Genomic DNA, 23,080 nt, shown 5'->3' with positions numbered 1-23,080 from the left:
TGCCCGGCGCCCTGCACATCACTCAGAACTCCGGGGAATTCTCTCTTTCTTTCTTTGCCCCTGTTCACAGAGGAAATTTCATGCTGGATCCAACAACACACTCTTGTCAACGGGTGCCACACAGTAACAACACATGGACACGCACAGCACGCAAGGCCATGTGAGGGTTCAGTGAAAGAGCCTGTTCCCGCCGGGTCCCTGTGAGCACCATCCTTACCGCTGGCACCTCTCTCTCCACAGGCTATGCCCCCAGTCTGGGCCACCTGGATAAAGACACCCTCACCCTTGGGCACCTCACCCATGCCCCATCGGGATTACTTGATGTTCTACGCCTGTCTGTCTCCATTAAATTGTGGGCTGTGTGGAGACAGGGCCACGTGTGATGCAGTCCTGGTTCTATTTGCAGCATCTAGCATTGTACCTGACACATATACACGTCTAATAAGCATTTATTTATGAAATGAATGAATGAATGAATGAATGAATCCAGCAATGTGAAAAAGTTTAGAAGCAGGGGGAAGGCTGGTGCCCAAAACCAAAAATATAAAATCCTTCAAATAGCCCAACGTATTAGGTTAGGGGATATGAAACTGTCCGTATTTTTTACTTGTAAAAAGAGTAATTTCCAATGCTTCAGCCTAATAGCAAAGCCTGAGCTAGAGGAGTGGCGGAGGGTAAAAACAGTAAGAGATTTCCTACGACAGAGTCTTAGATTCTTGCAACTGGTTAGTTACGGTCAAATGACCAAGAACAAGGATTCCAAGGGGACAGACTTAATGATAGGACAAGGGAAAAACATGGTGTCACAAAAGAGAAATAAATAAATCAGGCATATTAACTGAGCTTGAGAGAGGAGAGAATTTGTTTCTATGCGATGAATTTTCAGGTGTCAGTAATACATCCAAGGAGTTTTAAATCTATAGCCAGAAAATCCTCAGAATTTCAGGTTAAAGGGACTTCCTGTATGGTTATGTGATCAAGGTCTCTGATGTGGTGACCAGCAGAACCAAGGCCACAAACCCCGGGCTCCTGGAATCCAGGTCACCACCCACCACTGGCACTAGGGCAACCAACACAGCTTCCCTTGGTAAGAATACAAACACAGCTACTGCCTGCAGCCACGCGGACAAGAAAAGACACAAGGTCTTCGTTATGCATTCTACTGGAAGATTTCTCCATCCTTAAAGGTATGTAATACGGATAAAGCTCACAAAAGATTCTTACTGGGGGTGAGTAGAATTACATCCTTACATAATTTTAAAATCTTCTCCACGCACAAAACTCTTTTTTTCGTCACTACTATTCGCTGGATCTAACAGAATTCAAGCAAAATTCACAGTCAGGAAAATCTATAACCCAGAAATTCTAAACCGAGGCCCCGGGTTTTAGTCCCATCTCTGCCACAGGCTGGGTTCACTTCTCTGGGCCGCAGACTTCTTGGCGGCAAATAAGACCCAGCAGATCCCCTCGCGGTGCACTCCAGCTCTGAAAACTGACTGCAATCGGATGGATGTTGCGAAATAGGTTTATATAAGTTCCGAAAATAAAATGTAACAGAAAGAACCCTATTAGTTAAACTCTGGTGATCAAAGCCTTGTGTCTTTTGCTTAAGCTGCCTTGGAACGCTAACGCTTCACAAAAAGACACGCACACCCGAAAACGTTCACTAACGGAAGACGGGAGAAATAAATCATGGCTCGCCCAACAATGGGATGGGTGTGACCATTAAGAAGCATGAGTGAGATAAATAAATGTGTTCATGTGAAAATCGAAGGCATATTAACTCTCAAAAGCAAGCTATAGAAGAGTATATATAGTATGCGTCCATTTCGGTGTAACCAAGAAGGATGTGAAGGGCCATCCAGGCTCCCACATGATCAGAAGCTACCAGGGGCTGTAAGGCACCCCCTGAGAGTGGCTGCCTGCGGGAGGGGGGCAGGGCCCGGTGAAAAAGGAGGCCCCCTTGGAATTGAACAACCTTCTGTACTGTTTGGTTTTCCTTTTAACTTGGAGTATGGGTTATATTTTGTAGTTAAAATTAAAAGCTTTTGGAGCTACTTTAGATCACACAAATTCTTACAAATACAGGGCGCCCTTTTTGTTTTCTAAGGTTGAAAACAAGACAATCACATTTAGGCTGGGAGAAACACGGCCGCTGTTTACCTCCTAAACCTGCCTCGGGTACCTTTAAGCTGTCAGACCAGATGGAGAGGGAAAGGCTGGCTGACTCCGGCGGCAGGTCAAGGGGAGTTATGAAACATGAGGAAGTGGTGCTGGAAAAATGAGATTATCCTACAGAGAAGAAAGATGCCTCAGGGAGACAGTTGCTGAATGAAATCTCCAGGGACAGAGAGGAAAAACAAGACACACGGGGCTGCCCGGCATATGAAACAAGGAAATAGCTTCTATTTACATCCCCAAACAATCCCCTTACAGTGAACACTAACCAGCCCAAATCCAATACACAGCACTCTAGTTTTTACAGTCCGAAATCAACCTCATTTACCAAGGCTGCAGTTATCCTCTAGAACAAGAGGCCGGGATGTCAGGCTCCTGAATCCTCTCAGAGTGACACAGGCTCCCACATGCCTAAAATGCACGCTGCACCGATTTCTATCTGAGGCACAGAAAATGAAAGGCCGATACGAGCATACACATCACAGGCGGTCTTTTGCAACTGCAAACATTTCCACTATGAACCTTGGAGGACTTAATTTCTGGTTCGCTTGTTACCTGCCTCTCCACAACCATCGGGATGTTTAAATTCAGACAAACGTTTAGAATGTGGAAATCTTGTAGTCTGTTAAACATCACCATCTCCGTGAGAAATGACATAATGCAAACACACAGAAACCCTCTCATCTCATCTCACCCTTTACGGGAAAGAAAAATATTCTTCTTGATATACCCCACGTCCTATTTCCAAAATCACTGGAAGTAACACGCCAGTTGACAGGCGTTGATTTTCACAGATTTGGTTGGCATCCGAGAAAAACGCCAGGGAGCTCCAAGGCAACAACTCTGTTTTCAATAAACAAACCGAGCACACGTCTGCTTGCAAACAGTAACAGCGCCGTACGCGCCTGTGTTGGAACATCAGAAAACTGCTTCTTCTTCTTTTTTTTTTTTTTTTTAAACAAATTAAGCCTAGTGCTCTCAAAGAAAGAGCTTCCTTTCCCACTCCCCACTCATCTATCTCACTGGGCACTGTCTGCAGACATCGGCACGTCCATCCATGTGCCCCCCCATGCACCAGTCACCACAGAGCAATCCATGCCGGACAAACCTGCGTGGAACGTGACAGAGCTTCTCCTGAACCCCGAAGGGAGGCGCAGATTCCGCAGCAGCCCCTTGGCGGTCAGGCGGACGTGGATGGTGGATAGGGAGAACTTGGGAGACAACAGCATGTCTTCGGAGCAGGTGGGAAGAGTTCGCACAAGAAACAGCTCCCGCGGATGGTCACATACTGTCTTTTTAAACTCGGCACTCCTCGGGGCCAAGAGACCCAGTGAGAGAAAACATGCCTACATAGCAAATGTCATTCCAGCGCCCGCACACGCACACACACACACACACACACATAGAAAAAACCCCCAGAGCGGTCCCACTGTTTCCGGCTTCCCTTTGCTCTCCCAGATGTTGCCAAAACAATGCTCTTCCTCGGAATAAAATCTCCTCTTGGCAGCCCCAGCGCGAAGCAGCCTGTGAATTACATCACACTGCACATGCCTGTGGGGTTGTTATGGTTCTCATCAGAGATGGCAAAGGGGGGAGGAAGTGGGTGGTCTCAGGAGCTTTATGTAACAGCCAATAACGCCGCAGCGTCTGGAACCACTTGGACGGTTGTTCAGGGACATTAACTACTTCCAGTGCCTCGTGCTTACTTAGCAATTAGGGGGAAAAAATTAAGATTTCATTAAAGTAATCTGCGTTCTGGTTTTAACATTTTTTATTACATTCACACTGATAACACTGGGAATGTTTGCAGATTATTTCTATGCAAACCTATGTATAACCCTGACACCCTGGATAAAAAAATTTTAAAAATGGCTCTAAGCAATAAATGTTCCCTATTATGATTTTTAATAAAATGTCTACGATAGCAATGACGGATTGATAAGAGGTTCAAGTGCCAACTTTCTTTTTTTTTTTTTTTTAAATATATTTTATTGATTTTTTACAGAGAGGAAGGGAGAGGGATAGAGAGTTAGAAACATCGATGAGAGAGAAACATCGATCAGCTGCCTCCTGCACTACCCCCTACTGGGGACGTGCCCGCAACCAAGGTACATGCCCTTGACCGGAATCGAACCTGGGACCTTTCAGTCTGCAGGCCGACGCTCTATCCACTGAGCCACACCGGTTTCGGCATCAAGTGCCAACTTTCACACTCACGTTCTGAGAACCTCACGCGGAACCAACAATAAAAGGTTCATGCAATTTCTCTAGCAGCTATAATGTAGTAGTTCCAGAGGAATAAAAAATTAGTTATTCACACCCTAACCGGTTTGGCTCAGTGGATAGAGTATCTGTCTGCGGACTCAAGGGTCCCAGGTTGGATTCCAGTCAAGGGAATGTACCTTGGTTGCGGGCACATACCCGGTAGGGAGTGTGCAGGAGGCAGCTGATCGATTGTTTCTCTCTCATTGATGTTTCTAACTCTCTATCCCTCTCCCTTCCTCTCTGTAAAAAATCAATAAAATATATTTTTAAAAACATTAGTTATTCACATAGTCAGTATGCTAAGGGCTGCACTACTGCTCGACCCATCCCAGGCACAGAAAACCAGGCGGCCTCTCACAGTCAGGTGCTGAGACCAGAGACGCGGGAGGGGTGTGGTTATGTGTATTTTTTTACCGGGATCTATTAAATGTTTTTTGTAGTAGAGTGGTTTATGAAAGCACATTAAAATATGATGGCAAAAAAACAACAACAAGGAAGTGAAAAGGTAAAGGTATGGGTATAAGAAAATTGCAGCGGCAATATGCTACTTAAGTAAAGCAAATATTAAACCTGGAACAGCCCAAAATCCTAACTCTTTTTTTAATCTAACAAAGTATAAGAAAACAGTGTGTCAAAAAATGATCTATGCTTGTTCCCAAGATTTCCTTAAAAAAACAGCCAAAAACACCTCGGTATCAGAATAAATGTAGAGATTGTTAACTATGAATAATCCTATTAATTGCTATTTAATGCGAAGGAAGCTCTCTTTCAGGAATTGTATGGAGCATTTAGGGTGTGACGGGGGAAGCTGATAGGCAGGAAAGGAAATTCTGAATAATCTCTTCTCCCTCTTCACGCAGTCCCCGGCCTGTCATTTTAGAGACACACCAGTCACTTGTCCAGGCTTCACTGTGGGAAAGACACAACTTGTTCACACACAGACAATGGACCTCGGAAACACACTGCACCCATGGCAACTGAAACACCAATAACCATGGACATAAAGTCAAAACAGCTACATTTAGGGGCTGATTTACAACTTATCCCAGTTTATTGTTATTTTAAAAAACCCACCTTTTGTTCTGTTTCTGAATATTAATAGTATGCTGTAACCACCTCTCCTCCACGCCCCAGAAACGTGTAAAAACCAAGATGCCAATCAGCATTAAAATTGTAAAGAAGAATAAAGTTAAATATCAAACATTATTAAAAATAGCCATGCCACCACTCCATATGGGGTTTGTTTTGTGTGTTTTTTTTTGGTTATTGTTGTTGTTTTTGGAGGCGTGGGGTTGTTAAGAAATAGTAAACTCCAAAATACCCTAGTTAAGAAAGAAATCCTTTAGCCTAGCCAGTGGTCAGCAAACTCATTAGTCAACAGAGCCAAATACCAACAGTACAACGATTGAAGTTTCTTTTGCGAGCCCAATTTTTTAAACTTAAACTTCTTCTAACGCCACTTCTTCAAAATAGACTCGCCCAGGCCGTGGTATTTTGTGGAAGAGCCACACTCAAGGGGCCAAAGAGCCGCATGTGGCTCGCGAGCCGCAGTTTGCCAACCACGGGCCTAGACCACTCAAAAAAATTAGCGACATGCACCTATCCATCCTACTCATTAAAGCTTTCACTTGTACCACACGAAGCTACCACATATGTTAAAAGCAAACATTGCTGGACCTGGCTGTGTAGCTCAGTTGGTTATAGCATCATCCCCATACACCAAAGTTGTGGGGGGTTCTCCAGTCAGGGCACAGATAAGAATCAACCAATCTATACTCATAAAAGGGTAATATGCTAATTAGACTGGGAGACCTTCCGGGAGACCTTCTGGACAAAGCCATGGTGGTGGGGCCGAGGCAGAGACGGTTAGGGGCAATCAGGCCAAGAGGGGAGGGCAGTTGGGGGTGATTAGGCCGGTTGTGGGGGGGCAGTTGAGGGCAAGCAGGCTGGCAGGGGGGGTAGTTGGGGGCGAGCAGGTCAGCAGGGAGGGCAGTTGGAGGCGATCAGGCCGGCAAAAAGGGGGGCAGTTGGGGGTGAGAAGGCTGGCAGGCAGAGTGGTTAGGGGCGATCAGGCAGGCGGCAGGCAGGTGAGTAGTTAGGAGCCAGCAGTCCTGGATTGCAAGAGGGATGTTCGACTGCTGGTTTACGCCCGAGGAATCCCAGATTGGAGAGGGTGCAGGCCAGGCTGAGGGACAATCCCGCCCCCCCCCACACACACACCAATTTCATGCACTAGGCCACTAGTGAATGCATAAATACGTGGAACAACAACCCCCCCCCTTTCTCTCTCTTCCCTGTTTGCTCGCTCTCTCTCTCTCCCTCAAAATCAATGAAAGAAAATGTTGCTAATGACCCTTTTTTAACATCAGAGCAAAGAATTGCAAGAATAAAGAGAAGAGTGCTCTGGTCAAGATGATTCACTTCAAATCAAAAGGCACACACAGACTGAAAGAGATGGAAAAAGATATTTCATAAAAATGGAAACAAACAACAACAACAAGCTGTGGCAGCAATACTTATACCAGACAAAATAGACTTTAAAGCAAAGACTATAATAAGAGACAAGGAAGGACCCAGCAATTCCACTTCTGGGTATTTATCTGAAGAACCTAAAACACTAAATTGGAAAGACATATGTATCCATATGTGTATTGCAGATTATCTACAATAGCCAACATAAGGAAATGACCCAAGTTTCTGTCAGTAGATGAATGGATAAAGAAGAAGTGGTGCATATATACAATGGAATAGGACTCAGCCATAAAAAAGAATAAAATCTTACCATCTGCAGCAACATGGATGGACCTAGAAAGTACTGTGCTGAGTGAAATAAATCAGACAGAGAATGATAAATGCCAAAAGATTCCAGTTATATGTAGGATCTAAAGAACAAATGAACAAGCAGAACACAAACAGACTCACAGATACGGAGACCATTTGAACAGTTGCCGGATGGGAGGGAGATTGGGAGGATTTATGGAAAATGTAAAGGGATTAAGAAGTACAAAATGGTAATTAGAGAACAGTCATGGGCATGTATAGTACAACATTGTGATTATAATAAATAATCTATAATAATAAAAGCGTAATATGCAAATTGATCGAACGGCCGAACAACTGGATGACCACACTATGACGCCCACTGGCACCAGGCCAGCCAAGGCGGGTGTGATGCAATTGGTCGGGGGATCGGCCATAGCCCCATGATCACCCTGCAGAGAGAGGCCCAGGCCACCAGCCAGCAGGGCAATCAATCAGGTGGCTCCATGATAGCCCCAAAGAGGGAGGCCCAGGCCACCGACCAGTGGGCTGTGGCAGGTGGGCGGGGCCTCCCTCTGCGGGGGTGATCCATCATGGAGCCCCAGCCAGGTGGGCAGGGCCTACCTCTTTGGGGCAATCGATCGTGGGGCTCTCGGACTGTGAGAGGGCACAGGCCGGGCTGAGGGACCCCTCTACTTGAGTGCACGAATTTCGTGCACCGGGCTTCTAGTGCTATAACTAAAAAGAGAAGCAGTGCCAATGAAAAGAAAAAAGTAAAAGTCAGAAGGGCCCTAGCTGGTTTGGCTCAGTGGATAGAGCGTTGGCCTGCGGACTGAAGGGTCCCAGGTTCAATTCCGGTCAAGGGCACATGCCTGGGTTGTGGGCTTGATTCCTAGCAGGGGGCATGCAGGAGGCAGCCAATCAATGATTCTCTTTCATCATTGATGTTTCTATCTCTCTCTCCCTCTCCCTTCCTCTCTGAAATCAATAAAAATATATATTTTAAAAAGTCAGAAGGAATAGTTCTTGGGGTTTTTTTTACAGCAAAGTACATGCTCACAAGTAAGGTATACTAAAGACTAAGCACAGCTTAAACTAGGTTTCAATTCTTTCCCAAACATAGTCTGCCCCCTGGTGGCGAGTTAGCACAAGTGAGCCAAAGTGACAATCTGCTAACAGCCAACTCTTAAGTAAGACAATCTACTATGTGCTGGGCACTCACCCAAATACTTCACATATATTCACTCATTTAAATAACTAAATAAGCAGTTATTGTACAGTAACACCAATTGGTAAATATATTACTTCGGGGCATTGGGGAAGCACAGATTTTTAAATTGGCTCAAAAATATACTTTGATTACTTACCGATCAGCTGTTTATCACATGTGCCCTACCTGTAGTTTATGAAATTATACTAAATATGAGAAGTACCTAAAGATAATAAAGTATCCACCTTCATTATTATACAAAGTCTTAATTTGATTTAAGAGAACATAATAAGGATCACCAAGGGAAAAAAAAATCTAAGGAACTTTTGGTACCTAAGATAAAACACTATAGTTACAGCTATAAAAATTAGGACTGAGTTTTAGGAAGTTCAGCAGAGCTTGTGTTAGGATATCAAGTGGAAAAACAAAACCATGATTTAAAATTGTATGTACAGTAGGATCTCAACTTTAAACAAAAAGAATAAAGAATATTAAAGCAAATATGCCAAAATGTTGGCAGTGCTCTGGAAATTGGAGTGGGCGTGATTTTTAATTTCTTGGCCATATGTTGCTGTGTTTCCCCATTATTTTTAACAAGCATCAGAGGCAGAAAAATAAACTTTTAAAAAAGTGTGACATAATAGCTTTATGAAAAGCCTATGAAATAAGCTGAGTCTCAGTTAATGATACAAATAAAGAAAAACAAAGAAAAAATTTTGTAAGTCTTTAGTAAGGCTTCAGAAACAAAAGAAGATATTCTAGGGGTGCTATAAGCATTTGGCAGGCCAGTGTGTTATGATATCACAGTACATTCAAAGCAGAATCACAGACTCCACTGCAGTGAGAGAGAGAGAGAGAAGGAGTGTTAGTTTAATCAGAGACTTGACTGTAGAAAACAATGTTGTTATGATTCTAGACATGATTCTGTCATGTGCTATGCAGGGATGCTTAGATGTGAAGAAGTACATACAAATATTGTCTTGATTTTTTTTGTCTGTTGTTAATGATCACGAAGAATCTGGAGCAAATCTGTCGGTAGCCAGTTCCAGCATGTCATAACTGCAAGAGTTTCATCAAAAGGTTGATGGAACTTGGGGACTCAACCAGGGATGAGTCACATCCGTTATCACCTGTTGGAATGGCTAAAAGGCATTTCCCCCAAACCTGAATAGGATGATTGTTTGCTGCCAGACAGCTCAGGGCATCTTAATCTACATGTTATTGCCTCCTACTAGCCAAACATCTGAACAGCTGTAGGCTATTCCCCAATCTGACAATGCTTCTGTACCCTACCCTTTGAAATGTATCTCCACCTTGCCTTAGAACAGTGGTTCTCAACCTTCCTAATGCCGCGACCCTTTAATACAGTTCCTCATGTTGTGGTGACCCCCAACCATAAAATTATTTTCATTGCTACTTCATAACTGTAATTTTGCTACTGTTAATGAATCGTAATGTAAATATCTGTGTTTTCCGATGGTCTTAGGCTCTATTGCAGCAGTTCTCAACCTGTGGGTTGTGACCACAGGTTGAGAACCACTAGCAGGGTTACCTAAGACGATCAGAAAACACAGATATTTACATTACAATTCATTAACACTAGCAAAATTACAGTTATGAAGTAGCAACGAATTGAGATATAATTGCAGATAACATTATATGAGTTTCAAGTGTACAACACAATGATTCGATATTTGTTTGTACTGTGAAATGATCACAATAAGTGTAGTTATAGCTAACACCCATCACCATGTTTATAATGTTTTTGACAAAGGAGAAGTCTAAAACTTTTCTTGACATAATTATTCATCTTTTCTTTATACAGTTGTTCCTGGGAAGATCTTTTCTATCCACGTCTATATTCCTAGTGTTCTTATCATTCAAATTTTTGGGTAAAACTTCAGTCAGTGTAGAATATACAGGGTGGAGAAAAGGTAGGTTTACAGGTGTGAGTATGCAAAACAATTTATTCTACTAAAGGCCTGGTGTATGAATTCATGCACAGGTGGGGTCTGGCCCGCCCGCCCTGATCGGGGCAGATGGGGCCGCTGGCGGGGCGGGGGGGACATGGTGGTTGGCCAACCGGCCCCGCCCCCTGGCCAAATTTCCAGTCAAATGGTCAAGGGGACAATTTGCATATTAGCCTTTTATTATATAGGATTGTTATTTATTAATTATTGTATTCTTTTCCTTCCAAACAACTATAAACCTCCTTTTGCTCTACCCTGTATTTATGTCATATGTGAAGTAGACACTCAGCTCCTACCAAAAAAAAAAAATAGCCTTTGTCCCAACAAAAAAAAAGCCTTTGTCCCAACAAGAATTTTATTAAATAATCCATACATTTGAATCCATACATTTCCCTGATTTGAAACACCGAATTTAGTACAAATAAGGACATCTGCAGTATGAGAGGACAGTTATAATCATAAACTGACCTTGAATGACAGCCTAGTCCTTTCTCAGGGGAAACCCAGGCCACCCCCGTTACCTCATCAGAGCAGGTTTGCAACTTGCGTCCATTTCCCAACGCTGGGGAAAGGGGACAGAGAGCAGCCTGCCCTCCTGTGCCATGTTTAGTAAGTGGATTTGGAAGGAGCGGCGCATTTTCTACTTTCCGGGGCAGACACCATGGCACCTGGGCCCGATGATCTGGTGTAAAATAATCAGCGGCCTGGATGAGTACAGCCCTGGTGCTTTGGTTTCCCAAACAGTCTCAACGTGTGGCAGAAGCAAGGTAATAATAGTTCGTGGCATGTGTGACAGCTTCCTTATGAAGAGTAAACTGAGTTTTATTTAGAGTCAGTGTTGGCTAGAAGTTATAACATCATAATCTTTAAATAAATTACAACAGCTAGTCTCCACGAGATGGTTCTTGACTTTCAGTGGGTTTTCCTGCTTGCTTTCAGGATTTAAAATAATGCAACTTCCTGGAAAAGAACTCTGAAAGTAAGCCACTAGGATCGTAAGATCAATGGAGAGGGTTATCATCATCACCATCCCTAACAGAAGACACATTTGAGAGCTTTCTACACAACAATTCCATGGGGTCAGAATTACTCCTATACAGAGAGTTTGTCCCCAAATGTTTTCATATTCCCAAGTGAGAAAGTTGAGAGTTGGAGAGGCTTAGCAACTAGCTCAAGGTCATAATAAAAGTAGAATGTGGCAAGACCAAGATTTAAACCAACACTCAATGCCTCTGAAGATAATTCTCTTTCTGCTTCTCTTCCTTGTCTTATGAGATAACAGGATTGTCTCTGCAATAATTGATTTAAGGTTAAACTAAAACAACACCATACAAAATTTTCAATGATTACATTAGCCAACAATTTAAAAAAACAATACCCAATGTTGACCAGAGTATGGTGAAAGCAGCACTATTTTATGTTGTCATTCACGGTATATGTGGGAAAGAAGCTTTTATTTATTTTGGGGGGAGTGGGGCAAGACGCTTTTAGAAAGCAGTTTGGTTACCTGAGGGAAGGGACAAGTATGTATATGTCTTGATTTATTTACATTACTTTAAAAAAATCTATCACAGGAAACTAATCCAAACTTTAAAAGTGATCATTGTAGAGATGTTCATCATAGAATCCTTTTTATCTCACTTACCAGGAGCATTTGTTTTCTTTTTTCTTTTTTCATATTTTTACTGATTTCAGAGAGAGGAAGGAAGAGGAAGAGAGAGAGAGAAACGTGGATGATGAGAGAGAATCATTGACTGGCTGCCTCCTGCACGCCGACAACCAAAGCATGTGCCCTGGCCAGGAATCGAACCAGTGACCTCTTGGTTCATGGGTCGACGCCCAAGCACTGAGTCGAACCAGCTAGGGCATGGAATCATTTTTAAATATGATAGGAGTGCCCCAAATATTCAAGAGTAGTTAAATTATGCTGCCTATGCTAAGAGTAACTTATGAAAGTGATTACTTAAGTGACAAAACAGTACTAAAATTATCTGAGTTTTATTTAAACTCAAATTTTAAAAAATTAAATGGTGATTTCTAAATCTCTACATGATAAACTTTTTAGACTTTAGCAAACTGCCATAATTAAAATTAAATTACTATTTTACCAAAACAAAAGGATATCAAGTTGGTCAACTTAATTTTCACCAGTTTGTTGCTTTTAAAATAAAAAGCCATAGTACAATTATTTAGAATTTAATCCTCAGAGGAACATGTTTGTATGTGGAGGCGATGCCTTGTATATCATCCAAAAGATCGCCATTTGCAAGCAGAATATGAAGAAAGTCAAGGTGACTTTAGACATAGAATATGACAATAGGGCAACACCTTAGTGATCAGTCATTTCAATTCTGCAGAATATTTGCTACTGAAGAGGTTATATGATCCATTCAAAGTCACCAGCTGTTTGAACACCACTTCTTAGCATCAAAGCTCTCCTTCCAAAAACCAACACACTGTGACTTTTCCTCAGCAGGCTCAGCATAATACAAGCAATTCTTAAGTCATGACAATGAACAACCAACTAGAAAAACCTGGGAAAGTCATGTTTCTGATTTTGGGGAAATACATGTTCATACCACAGTCTAGGTAAAATTGCAATGTTGACCCCTTAAAATACATCTTTTTTTTTTTTTTTCACTGAAATAATTGTAGCATTGATTACTAATTGGAGACAGGCATTCTTGAACCCTATCATACACCCCATTTAACTTCAAGGGTTAAATGTTTTGCCAAACAAAACCACACCATAATTCATATTTTCCATTTCTTTTCTTACTTTATCAGGAGTTAATTTTCCATTCTGATAACCTTACGTGTAAAGGGTCGGTTATGTACTTTGGAAATAAGGCGGGCATAATGTCAGTCAATGCCTCGTGCTAATACTTTTTCTCTCCAGTAGAAAGGAGCTATACATTGGGGATTACTGTGTACTATGCCCATCAGAAGAAATATCCTTTTTAATAGTTTACATGATCATAGTCTTGAGACATTAAGACTGCCTTTCCCAGTTTCATATTTAATTCAGATTAAAACAGGCAGCTAAAACGATAATGTCTGAATATGTGTGGCTGCTATAAATGGAAAGCATGGATTCCCACTCACATAAAACCTGTGAGATACAAAGGCTCACAAATTCAATAGGGAAACATACTGGAGTGCCCTGTCCTGTAAAGTTATCAGTGGAATCACGAAGTTCTAATTATCTGAAAGCTGCCTTAGTATCGAAGTTGGACAGCTCTGAATTTTCAGTTACTGGTGTGTTTGTAGATTATGGGGCTTTATGATAAATAAAAACCACAGATTCCTGTCATCCCAGCTGGGGGTCAACTGATGCCCCGGAAATATATTAAGGCCTGGGACAGATGAGAACCTGCTGGCATGCTAAAGAATCTTTCCCAGTACATTTGCCTATTTTCTCTTCAATTCAGTTGAAAGGCAAAAGTGTTGATAAACATTCACTAGGTAATTACCATGTAGTTACCACATGATCCTGTACACCAAGCATGTCAAACTCAAAGGCTAACACGGGCCAAATTAACGAGGCATGCGGCCAGTGGGCCACAAGTTTAACATGCTTGCTATACACACATGTGCTCACACACTCATACACACACACACACACACACACACACACACAATGATGCAGAGCAACAGACACTCACACAGCTCTAAGGGACTAACACCTTTCTGGAAAGTTATATACTAACATATATTAGGAATTTCAAAAAGATTCATCTAGCCCAGGCTGGTTTGGCTCAGTGGATAGAGTGTTGGCCTGTGGACCCCAGGGTCCCAGTTTAGATTCCAGTCAAGGGCACGTACCTCTGTTACAGGCTTCTCCCTGGCCCGGGGCCCTGGTCAGGGCAGGAGGCAACCAATCTGTGTGTTTCTCTCACATCGATATTTCTCTCTGTCCTTCCCTCTCTCTCTAAAATCAATGGGAAAATCCTCCAGTGAGAATTTTTTAAAAAGTAAAAAAGATTCATCTAGTTTATGCATAGTGTTCAGCTCAGTTTTCTAATCTCCAATAAAAAATCGGGAGATGATTTATGTGGCCATCCACGCTATGCAACAAGAACACCCACAGTGCAGGAAGGAGGAGCATCCATGTGGCCGAGGACGAGGCAGAGTGTAGGCTGCCATCTATGTCAATCATGCGCGAACAATACTGTGCACACTCCTTGGCTGCTACAGGATGAGACCTGTCTCCACTTCTCCTCTGCTCCAGCAAGGAGCTGGAGACCCAAATCTGTCCTGGAACCAAGGAGCCCAAGTCCCAATGCTAAAACATAAAAGGAAGTCATGCCTAAATAATAAAAACCATCCTCTATGTTATTTGTAAACCTTTCCCCTCTCACTCACACAGGAATTCTCTCTGAGATGAAAAGAAAACACCACAAAAACTTTGCAGGCACTAAAAGAAATGCTAAAGAAAGGACTTTGGGATAGTAACCAACTCTGCTTGGTCTGTGGTGGAACTCTGGTGAGTCCACTAGTTAGTTAGGCAAAGGGGGCTCCTATACTATTAATAAAGGGACCTACACTCCTTCCAAGAGAAAATACCAGAGTATAAGTAAGAGAGAAGAATTTAGTGAGCAATTACTATACTTTAAGTAGACCAGGTCAACGAGTTCGGGAAGGAGCATCTTCTCTATTTCGCTCCAGTCTCTGATTTTGCTTCTCTTCCTTCGTTGGAATTCTAAAGACAATCTTAGCATATTAAGGGTCTGTGATACCAGAACAAAGAGCAAAGCAACAGTCATAATCTGTAACTTGTTGATTTTCTATCAGAACTAACATTTAAAACCATCAAGGCAAAGCTTCAGGTAGATGACTTACTCTTATTTCTTCTTTTGCCCGATATTAACTGGAGCCCTGAACATCAAACAACTAAATAGCTTTCAGTCACATAGGACAATTGGGCACACCATGTTTATATAGGTTTTTCCTTAGTTTTGAATTTCCTCTTCGTCTTTATGGCCTCCCATTGGGTTAGAAAGGGAACCCAAATCTGCTGTAGCATCCTTAAGAATTGTATTTGTATTGTGGGCAGGGAAAGGAAAAAAGTAAGCAAACCGGGACTTGTTTCTGCGTTCTGAATCCCAAATGAGGGTGCATTTTCACATTCTGTTTTCGCTGAATGTGTGCTGGATCCACAATGAGGTCCATGAAGCTGTGTTCCTCTGCTGTGCTGTGGTGAAGTGGACTCTGTGGCTACTTTAGGATTATAACCACCATTACCATCGCTTATTGTACCATTTGGAGCAGGGAGAATCTACATTTTAAAATCTCATAAATGTCAAAAACATTGGAAGAAAGGTTTGAAAAATAGTACCAGCGTGTAGAGATAAAAGCATATAAAACGATTTCAAATTTCATTGAGTAGTAATTAGAACTAGACAAAGGAGCCCTGGCTCAGTGGCTCAGCTGGCTGGAGCGTCATCCTCTGCACCAAAGGGTTGTGGGTTCGATTCCGGGTCGGGGCACATGCGGGAGACAACCAAATGATGTTTCTCTCTCAACCTTCCTCTCTCTCTAAAAAAATCAATAAAAACATATCCTCGGGTAAAGAGTAAAAACAAAACAAAAAAAGAAAGCAGCAGCTAGAACCTAATTGAATTTTTTAAAATCGGTATTTCCTTTTTTTAATGTTTTAACAGCATTTATTATCTTTTCTGATTACATATCTCATACATGTACATTAAAAATATTAGAAATGTAAATGCCAACTGATAAGTGTAGAAGAAATAATGAAATTAGAAAATCATCATTTGGCAACCGTTATAGAAATACTTGATTCAGACCAGGAAATGTGAGTGGATGCTAACATTAGTGGATAATTCTGAGGACAAACATGATACTTTACATATCAAATATTTCTAAAGATAGCAAAATATTACTCCATAAGACATTTGCTAATTAAAAAGGAAAAACAGCAACTTTACAGTGGAGAAAACTGTCAAACACCTCCTTAACCAAATAATTAGAATTAAAGTCACCAGGAATGAGGCAAATTGAAATCATGTGATTTTTTTTTCCATTATTTTTTTTCATTCAATATTATTTTACATTAGTTGCAGGTATATAGCACAGTAATTAGATAATTACATAATTTATAAAGTGATTTCCCTAATAATTCAAGTATCTACTTGATCCCACACATAGTTATTACAATATTATGGAGTATATTGCCTATGTTGAACTGTACATCCCTCTGACTGCCAACTTGTACTTCTTAATCTGTTCACATTTTTCACCCAATCATCTAACCACCACCGTTGTCTGGCAACCATCAGTCTGTTTTCTGTATCTATGAGTCTATTTCTGTTTGGTTTGTTCATTTTTGTGCATTAGGTTCCACATATGAGTGAAATCATATGGTATTTGTCTTTTTCGACTTATTTTACTTAGCAAAATACCCCCTATATCCATCCATGCTGTCGCAAATGGTAAGATTACATTATTTTTTAGGGCCGAGTAATAATCTATTGTACATATATGCACCACAGCTTTTTTATCTACTTGTCTATTGATGGGCACTTGGGTTGTTTCTATATCTTGGCTATGGTGAATAACACTGCAATGAACACAGGGGTGCATATGTCTTTAGAGATCATTCTAAATTCACACTTTAACTTTTGAGTCTCCATAACTGAATAACCTTTGAAAAAGTACACTGTCCAGAAACTTAGCTCCTACGAGGAATTTTGGCAGTAACGCTTTGTTCTTCCTAAGACATTATCATGTTATACAACATGCAAGAGGGTAAAGAGCACACAGTCCTTTTCTCTCCCTACCCAAGGGGAAAAAAATCCATGCAAAAATACTTGGAAAGTTTTATGGTTCTCTCTTCCCATAAACATTGACCTTTTAATCCATCTCCCTTGTTAACCATTCAAACCACTGTCATGTTTACCACCACGTACTCACTGAGCCAGAGGGAAAGTCTGGAGATTCAGTCACTCACCACCTGGTTTCCAGCTTAATTTCCCCGCCACCAACCCAGATGGGATTTTTTTTTCCCACTGTTTCCAAATAATCTTTGATACCCAATTCTAAGCATCCAATTCTATACTGACAGTCAACACTTACCATCACAAATGTCTTTACCAATGTTGACCTTTCTACCTGACATTTCTAGAAAAAGGTTAGATGTGTGCCTTGTTTACTGATATCTTATAAATTTGAAACAGCCAGAAGTTGTTCACTGGGCTAACCCATCCCGACTCTACCGCAGTGCTGACAGATGTCACCTTGGAATCCTGTAGAAACATCCTATTTTCTCCCCTGATCTATGTCAAGTCCCTCTACAGTGAGCCATCTGTTCATTCTTCCTGTGCCAGATAACATTGGCAGTGTTAGGTCTAATCAACACAGTCTTCCCACCTATGTCATGTTTCTGTCCATTTCCTATCCTTCTTTCCAATTCTCTCCTTCCCCCAAACCTAGAGACCTGGTTTTTCCCAAGTTGACAGGGAGCTCATGTAAGTGATAACCCTGAAGAGGCTACTACTATAAAATTCAATACAACTTCTTAAAGGTGGATGGGGAATAATTTCACAAATGTAAAACAGCACAACCAAAGTTTCACAGAGCATATTTTATAGATTTCCGTACAAAATGGGAATTGGGTTTCAATGAGCATTTCAGCCTTTGCTAAATCAAAAATCCAAGAAAGGAAATAAATGATGTTATTAGAGTCTTAAACATGTATTACAACAATCTGGATTTTAGTCTTACTTTCTTTTTTTTAAATTAAATTTGTTGGAGTGACATTGGTTAATAGGATCATATAGGTTTCAGGCATAGATGTCTATGATACAATATCTGTATATTGCATTGTGTGCCCACCTAGTCTTACTTTTCTTGAAACATTTCTAAAATTATATTCAGCAGCAAATAAATCACTTATTCAGATTTTGAAATGTTGAACTGAGTTTACATACTGAATATAAATTCATATGGTCCTGAATTCACACTTTGCATTACTGAGCTTTAAAGCACGAAGACCTTTAGTTTCCAAAGAAATCAATAAAAGGCTTTCTCACTACAGCACGAGACACATTTCTCCTGAGGAACAATCCCCCTGTGGCTTGGCTCTCTGTCACACAGAACAGGAGGTGTTCCCCGGAAAACAAGCTCACGGCCACTCTTCAGGTTCAACATTCTTATTCTGATCACGGGATCCAGCCCAGATCTATCAGCAACTTTGTTAACACGTGAGAGTCCAAATCCACATTTCAAGGACAACATTTCTGATCCAGATATAAACATACACATATGTTTACCCTTACATATAACATACATACCTATATAGATACACACAAACACACACACTCTAAGATCATCTATTGTACATGCTTCCCACCTTCCCTCTTCCCCACTTTACTAATGGGGGACAAACTGTGCTGAGCTGCACATATTCTATGGCCAACACTGACACATCTGACCCTCAAGTCTCTCAACACTCTCCTTTAAGCTGGCCCACTGTTAATAAACCTCAGCTTGAAGGAGGCACTTCACCATGAGGCACAGTGCCATGTAAGTATTTCTCCTGCCCTCTGTCAGTCCTGCCACGGCAGCTGATGGGTATCCGGGTGATATCTAAATTTTCTCTTGTCCGGTGTTATTATATCCGAATCATACATCCTTCAGCACCAAAAGTTCCAACGTAATATGAGAAGCATAATAGTTTCAATGAATGGTGGAATCCTATATAATAAAAGGCTAATATGCAAATCGACCAAACGGCAGAATGACTGGTTGCTATGATGCGCACTGACCACCAGGGGGCAGACGCTCAATGCAGGAGCTGCCCCCTGGTGGTCAGTGCACTCCCACAGGGGGAGCGCCGCTCAGCCGGAAGCCAGGCTCACAGCTGGCGAGTGCAGCAGCAGCCTCTCCTGCCTTCAAGGCAGTGCTAAGGATGTCCAACTGCCGCAGGGAGTGGGCCTAAGCCAGGGGTGGGCAAACTTTTTGACTCGAGGGCCACAATGGGTTCTTAAACTGGACCGGAGGGCCGGAACAAAAGCATGGATGGAGTGTTTGTGTGAACTAATATAAATTCAAAGTAAAGGAGCGGAGGGGAGAGCAAGAGAACCGGATAGAACAGCCAGATCCAGCCCGCGGGCCGTCGTTTGCCCATGGCTGGCCTAAGCCGTCAGTTGGACACCCCCTGAGGGCTCTCAGACTGTGAGAGGGCACAGGGACGAGGGACCCCCTCCCCCCCAAATGCACAGATCTCATGCACCAGGCCTCTAGTCTATAATAAGTGAGTTCTGGTCCTGACTTGGCCACTACCTGGCTGCCCTGAATCACGCCACCTCTCTATGCCTAATGAGTGGGGCTGAATATCAGGTGTGGAAACAGTCAGTACTTAAGCTACCATGGGCCCCCACTAACTGGTCATGGTGCTCAGTCCCACTGAGATCAAACCCTTCCTCAGAATTCTCCTAAACACGGTGCTCCAGGGGCCCCGGCCATGACCAAGCAGTGACAGCTGGTCTGTAGAATCCCTCTGTGAAAGTCCACTTGTGCTCCCCTAGGACTTAGCCAGCTCTAGCATGCAGCTTAAAATTGCCCCTGTCCTGTTTCCATCCTTGGTCCTAGCTGTCTCAATTATGCCAGGATAATAGATTCTCTGGAATCCTTAGTGTTTATTTCCTCAAGGTCAAAATGTAGTTCAAGTGTAAAGGGAGAGAGGGATGGAGGGAGGGAAGAGAGAGGGAGAGAAGGGGATAGGGAAGGAGGAGAGATGAAGGGAGGGAAGGAGGGAGAGGGGCAAAGAGAGAGGGAGAGAGATGGCAGAGTCTAAGGAGAAAATGAAGAGAGATTCTTAGAGAAGCCCAGGCAGAAGCGATGGCTTTCCTATGCGAGAAGGGCTTCTCACTGCTCCAGACTTTTATTTGTGAACTAACATTTCATGCTCCGTTTTAGCACTAGCAAACATTGGTATGGGTTTGCTTATTAAAGTATGTATAAACACACAGAGCCAACATTCTGTTCATTTCTTGAATTTTGGAGGGGAATCCGCTTAACACTCCCCACTGTGCCAGATCATCTGCTCACCTGGCTCGAAATCAAATCACTACTGAAGTCTAAGCTTTCAGATTCCAAAAGCAAAATTACTCCACTCTGTGATAGCAAGAATGTCTCATATATACCCTGTAAAATCATTAAAAGAACAAAAAACAAAATTAACAGCAGTCTGGATAATAGTATTTTCTTATTTAATAGTCCATTTAGACACACATTAAGTATTAAACATATTTGTAATATAGGACCAGAGTATACATATATACTAGAGGCCCGGTGCACAAATTCGTTCACCAGTGGGGTCCCTCGGCCTGGCCTGTGGGATTAGGCTGGAACCAGCTCTCCGACATCCCGCGAGGAGTCCAGGATTGCGAGAGGGTGCAGGCCAGGCCGAGGGACCCCACTGATGCATGATTGGGGCCAGGGAGGGACGCGAGAGGTTGGCCAGCCAGGGAGGGACCGCGGGAGGGCTCCAGGGCATATTCGATCCATCTCGCTCAGTCCCGATCTGCCAGACCCCAGCAGCAAGCTAACCTACTGGTCCGAGTGTCTGCCCCCTGGTGGTCAGTGCATGTCATAGCAAGTGGTTGACCAGTTGACTGTCTGCCCCCTGGTGGTCAGTGCACATCACAGCAACTGGTTTACCGGTTCGACCATCTGCCCCCTGGTGATCGGTGCACGTCATAGCGAGCGGTTGAGCGGCCTTAGCATATCATTAGCATATTATGCTTTGATTGGTTGAATGGCCGCTCAGACGACCGGACACTTACCATATTAGGCTTTTATTATATAGGATACAGCCTGTCTGCCAGCCCTTCCTCCCACTTGGCAGACATCACTAGTCAAACACAGACCTTTGCTCAGAACCTGGAAGCAGCCTGAAAAACTGTCAACACTGTTCTCCAGCTGATTCTTTCCGACCGACCAGGGCTGGCCGTGAGCCACCTCCCACTTGTCACCCTGCAATGAGGAAGAGACTGTGGGTAAACCAAACCCCTCCTTCTCTCTGCCAGCTTCCTCGCTTCACCAACGGCAAGCACCTCCTTCCAAACCATTAGGCTCGGTCGGTCGTATTGTAATGAAGAAAATACAAGTGCCTGGCCCTCCCCTCCCACTCACCAGGACAGAACACTGAGGCTAAGAGAGGGAAACACTGTCCAGCATCACATCAGCTCAGAGGAGAACTAGGAGGAGCCTGAGTTGAATTAACCTTTCCTACGCATCACACCGCCTGGGCCGAGCTGGCCATGAAGGTGAAGGAAAAGGTTCCATTTCTTTAGTCAGCCTCCTCCTGTTCTCCTCTTTCCAAGAGAGTGAGAATAGCTTTGGTGTGTGTCTCTTACGTTTCCTCTCACCATCTGTCTCTCAAAAGTAAACATGTTTTTGGGGGGCCAAAATGGAAGGAGAGGGAAGCCCCTGGACTTCACATTGGCTAGTGTGGTGAAATTAGACTCTCCAAAGACTCCCTTCTGCTTTGGCACCGGGGCCCTCCAACCTTCCCCTCTGTCAAGACCTGCTGAGATCGTTTATTTTTATTCAGTGATCTCAAAAACTGGACTACAGCCCAGCCGGCCTGGCCCAGTGGTTGAGCGTCAGTCTATGAACCAGGAGGTCACGGTTCGATTCCTCGACAGGGCGCATGCCCGGGTTGCAGGCTCGATCCCCAGTAGGGGGCATGCAGGAGGCAGCTGATCAATGATTCTCTCTCATCATTGATGTTTCTATCTCTCTCTCCTTCTCCCTTCCTCTTGGAAATCAATAAAATACACACACACACACACACACACATATATATTTTAAAAACTGGACCTTAGCTATCTGGTTCTGGAAGAGCTGAAGGTGTTTAGTCTCTATAAATGAGCACATCTGACCTAGAAGCTACCAGGCAATGTTTTATGCTAATATCCAAAAGGAAAATTTATATCATAACTTTAAATGTTTCTATGCTTAAAAGAACATTAAAAAAAAACACACACCCGCTAAAACACTCAAGTAACAGAGCTTTACTATCTTAGATATCTTGACTCAGTCGCTTTAAAACTTGGCAATGCTATTTCCATAGGATCTCAACGTAGCCAGAACCAGGGGCTAATTTTACAGCAGCACTCTGTGGCCTCAGGAGTTCCTAAATGATGCCACTGACACTGTCACATCACAAAGAAATGAGCAGACAAAGCCAAGGAAGTGTTCTTCAAAGGGGTTCCAATGCTCCGCCCAATATGAACCAAACACCGATCAGTGGGTGACTTCCTAACATGACCGATCACCATCAGAAAAGGAAAACCTCCGCTTAAAATGGTTTATGTTTTAAGGTAATCCTCAAAAAGTACACAGCTTTACTATTGTTAATATCATGAGTAATATAAAGATGTGTTTTCATTTTAATTCTACAAAAATATTTTTATAGTCATACAACTATCAGCCACACACACACAAAAACTACTAGCTATTTAATTGGAAAGGAGACCATCAGATAACCTTTGAAAATGAAGTGATTTCGTGTGCCAAGAACATCGACAGTGCTGCTGACTTATGTGGAGTTCGGAAACACACACAATATACAATAAGATTGGTTCCATATGGAATCACTGACAACTTAAAATATGTCCGAGAAACACGGCAACTAACATAAATTACAAGTTACCAAAATAGCGAAAGA

The 23,080-nt window shown here is 42.6% G+C and overlaps 1 protein-coding gene across 4 annotated transcripts in view; it reads right to left on the bottom strand.

The window, feature by feature from the left end:
• Positions 1-23,080, bottom strand: part of MTUS1 (microtubule associated scaffold protein 1) — a gene marked incomplete at its 5' end in the record, with an annotated part of 144,534 nt that overhangs the window by 44,976 nt on the left and 76,478 nt on the right. For 2 of the 4 annotated variants that reach the window (XR_013960191.1, XM_080661405.1), the window contains one exon: positions 3,287-3,768. The exons of the other annotated variants lie outside the window; for them this stretch is intronic. Coding sequence is in view for 1 of the 2 variants with exons in the window: in XM_080661405.1 (XP_080517531.1) it covers positions 3,287-3,407 (121 nt within the window). Of the gene's footprint in view, positions 1-3,286; positions 3,769-23,080 lie in introns of those variants that run through there. 4 annotated transcript variants of the gene reach the window in all.

The sequence above is a fragment of the Plecotus auritus genome, assembly GCF_963455305.1.
Source record: "Plecotus auritus genome assembly, chromosome: 3".
NCBI classification, from domain to species: domain Eukaryota; kingdom Metazoa; phylum Chordata; class Mammalia; order Chiroptera; family Vespertilionidae; genus Plecotus; species Plecotus auritus.
This window is presented reverse-complemented; position numbering and strand designations above follow the sequence as displayed.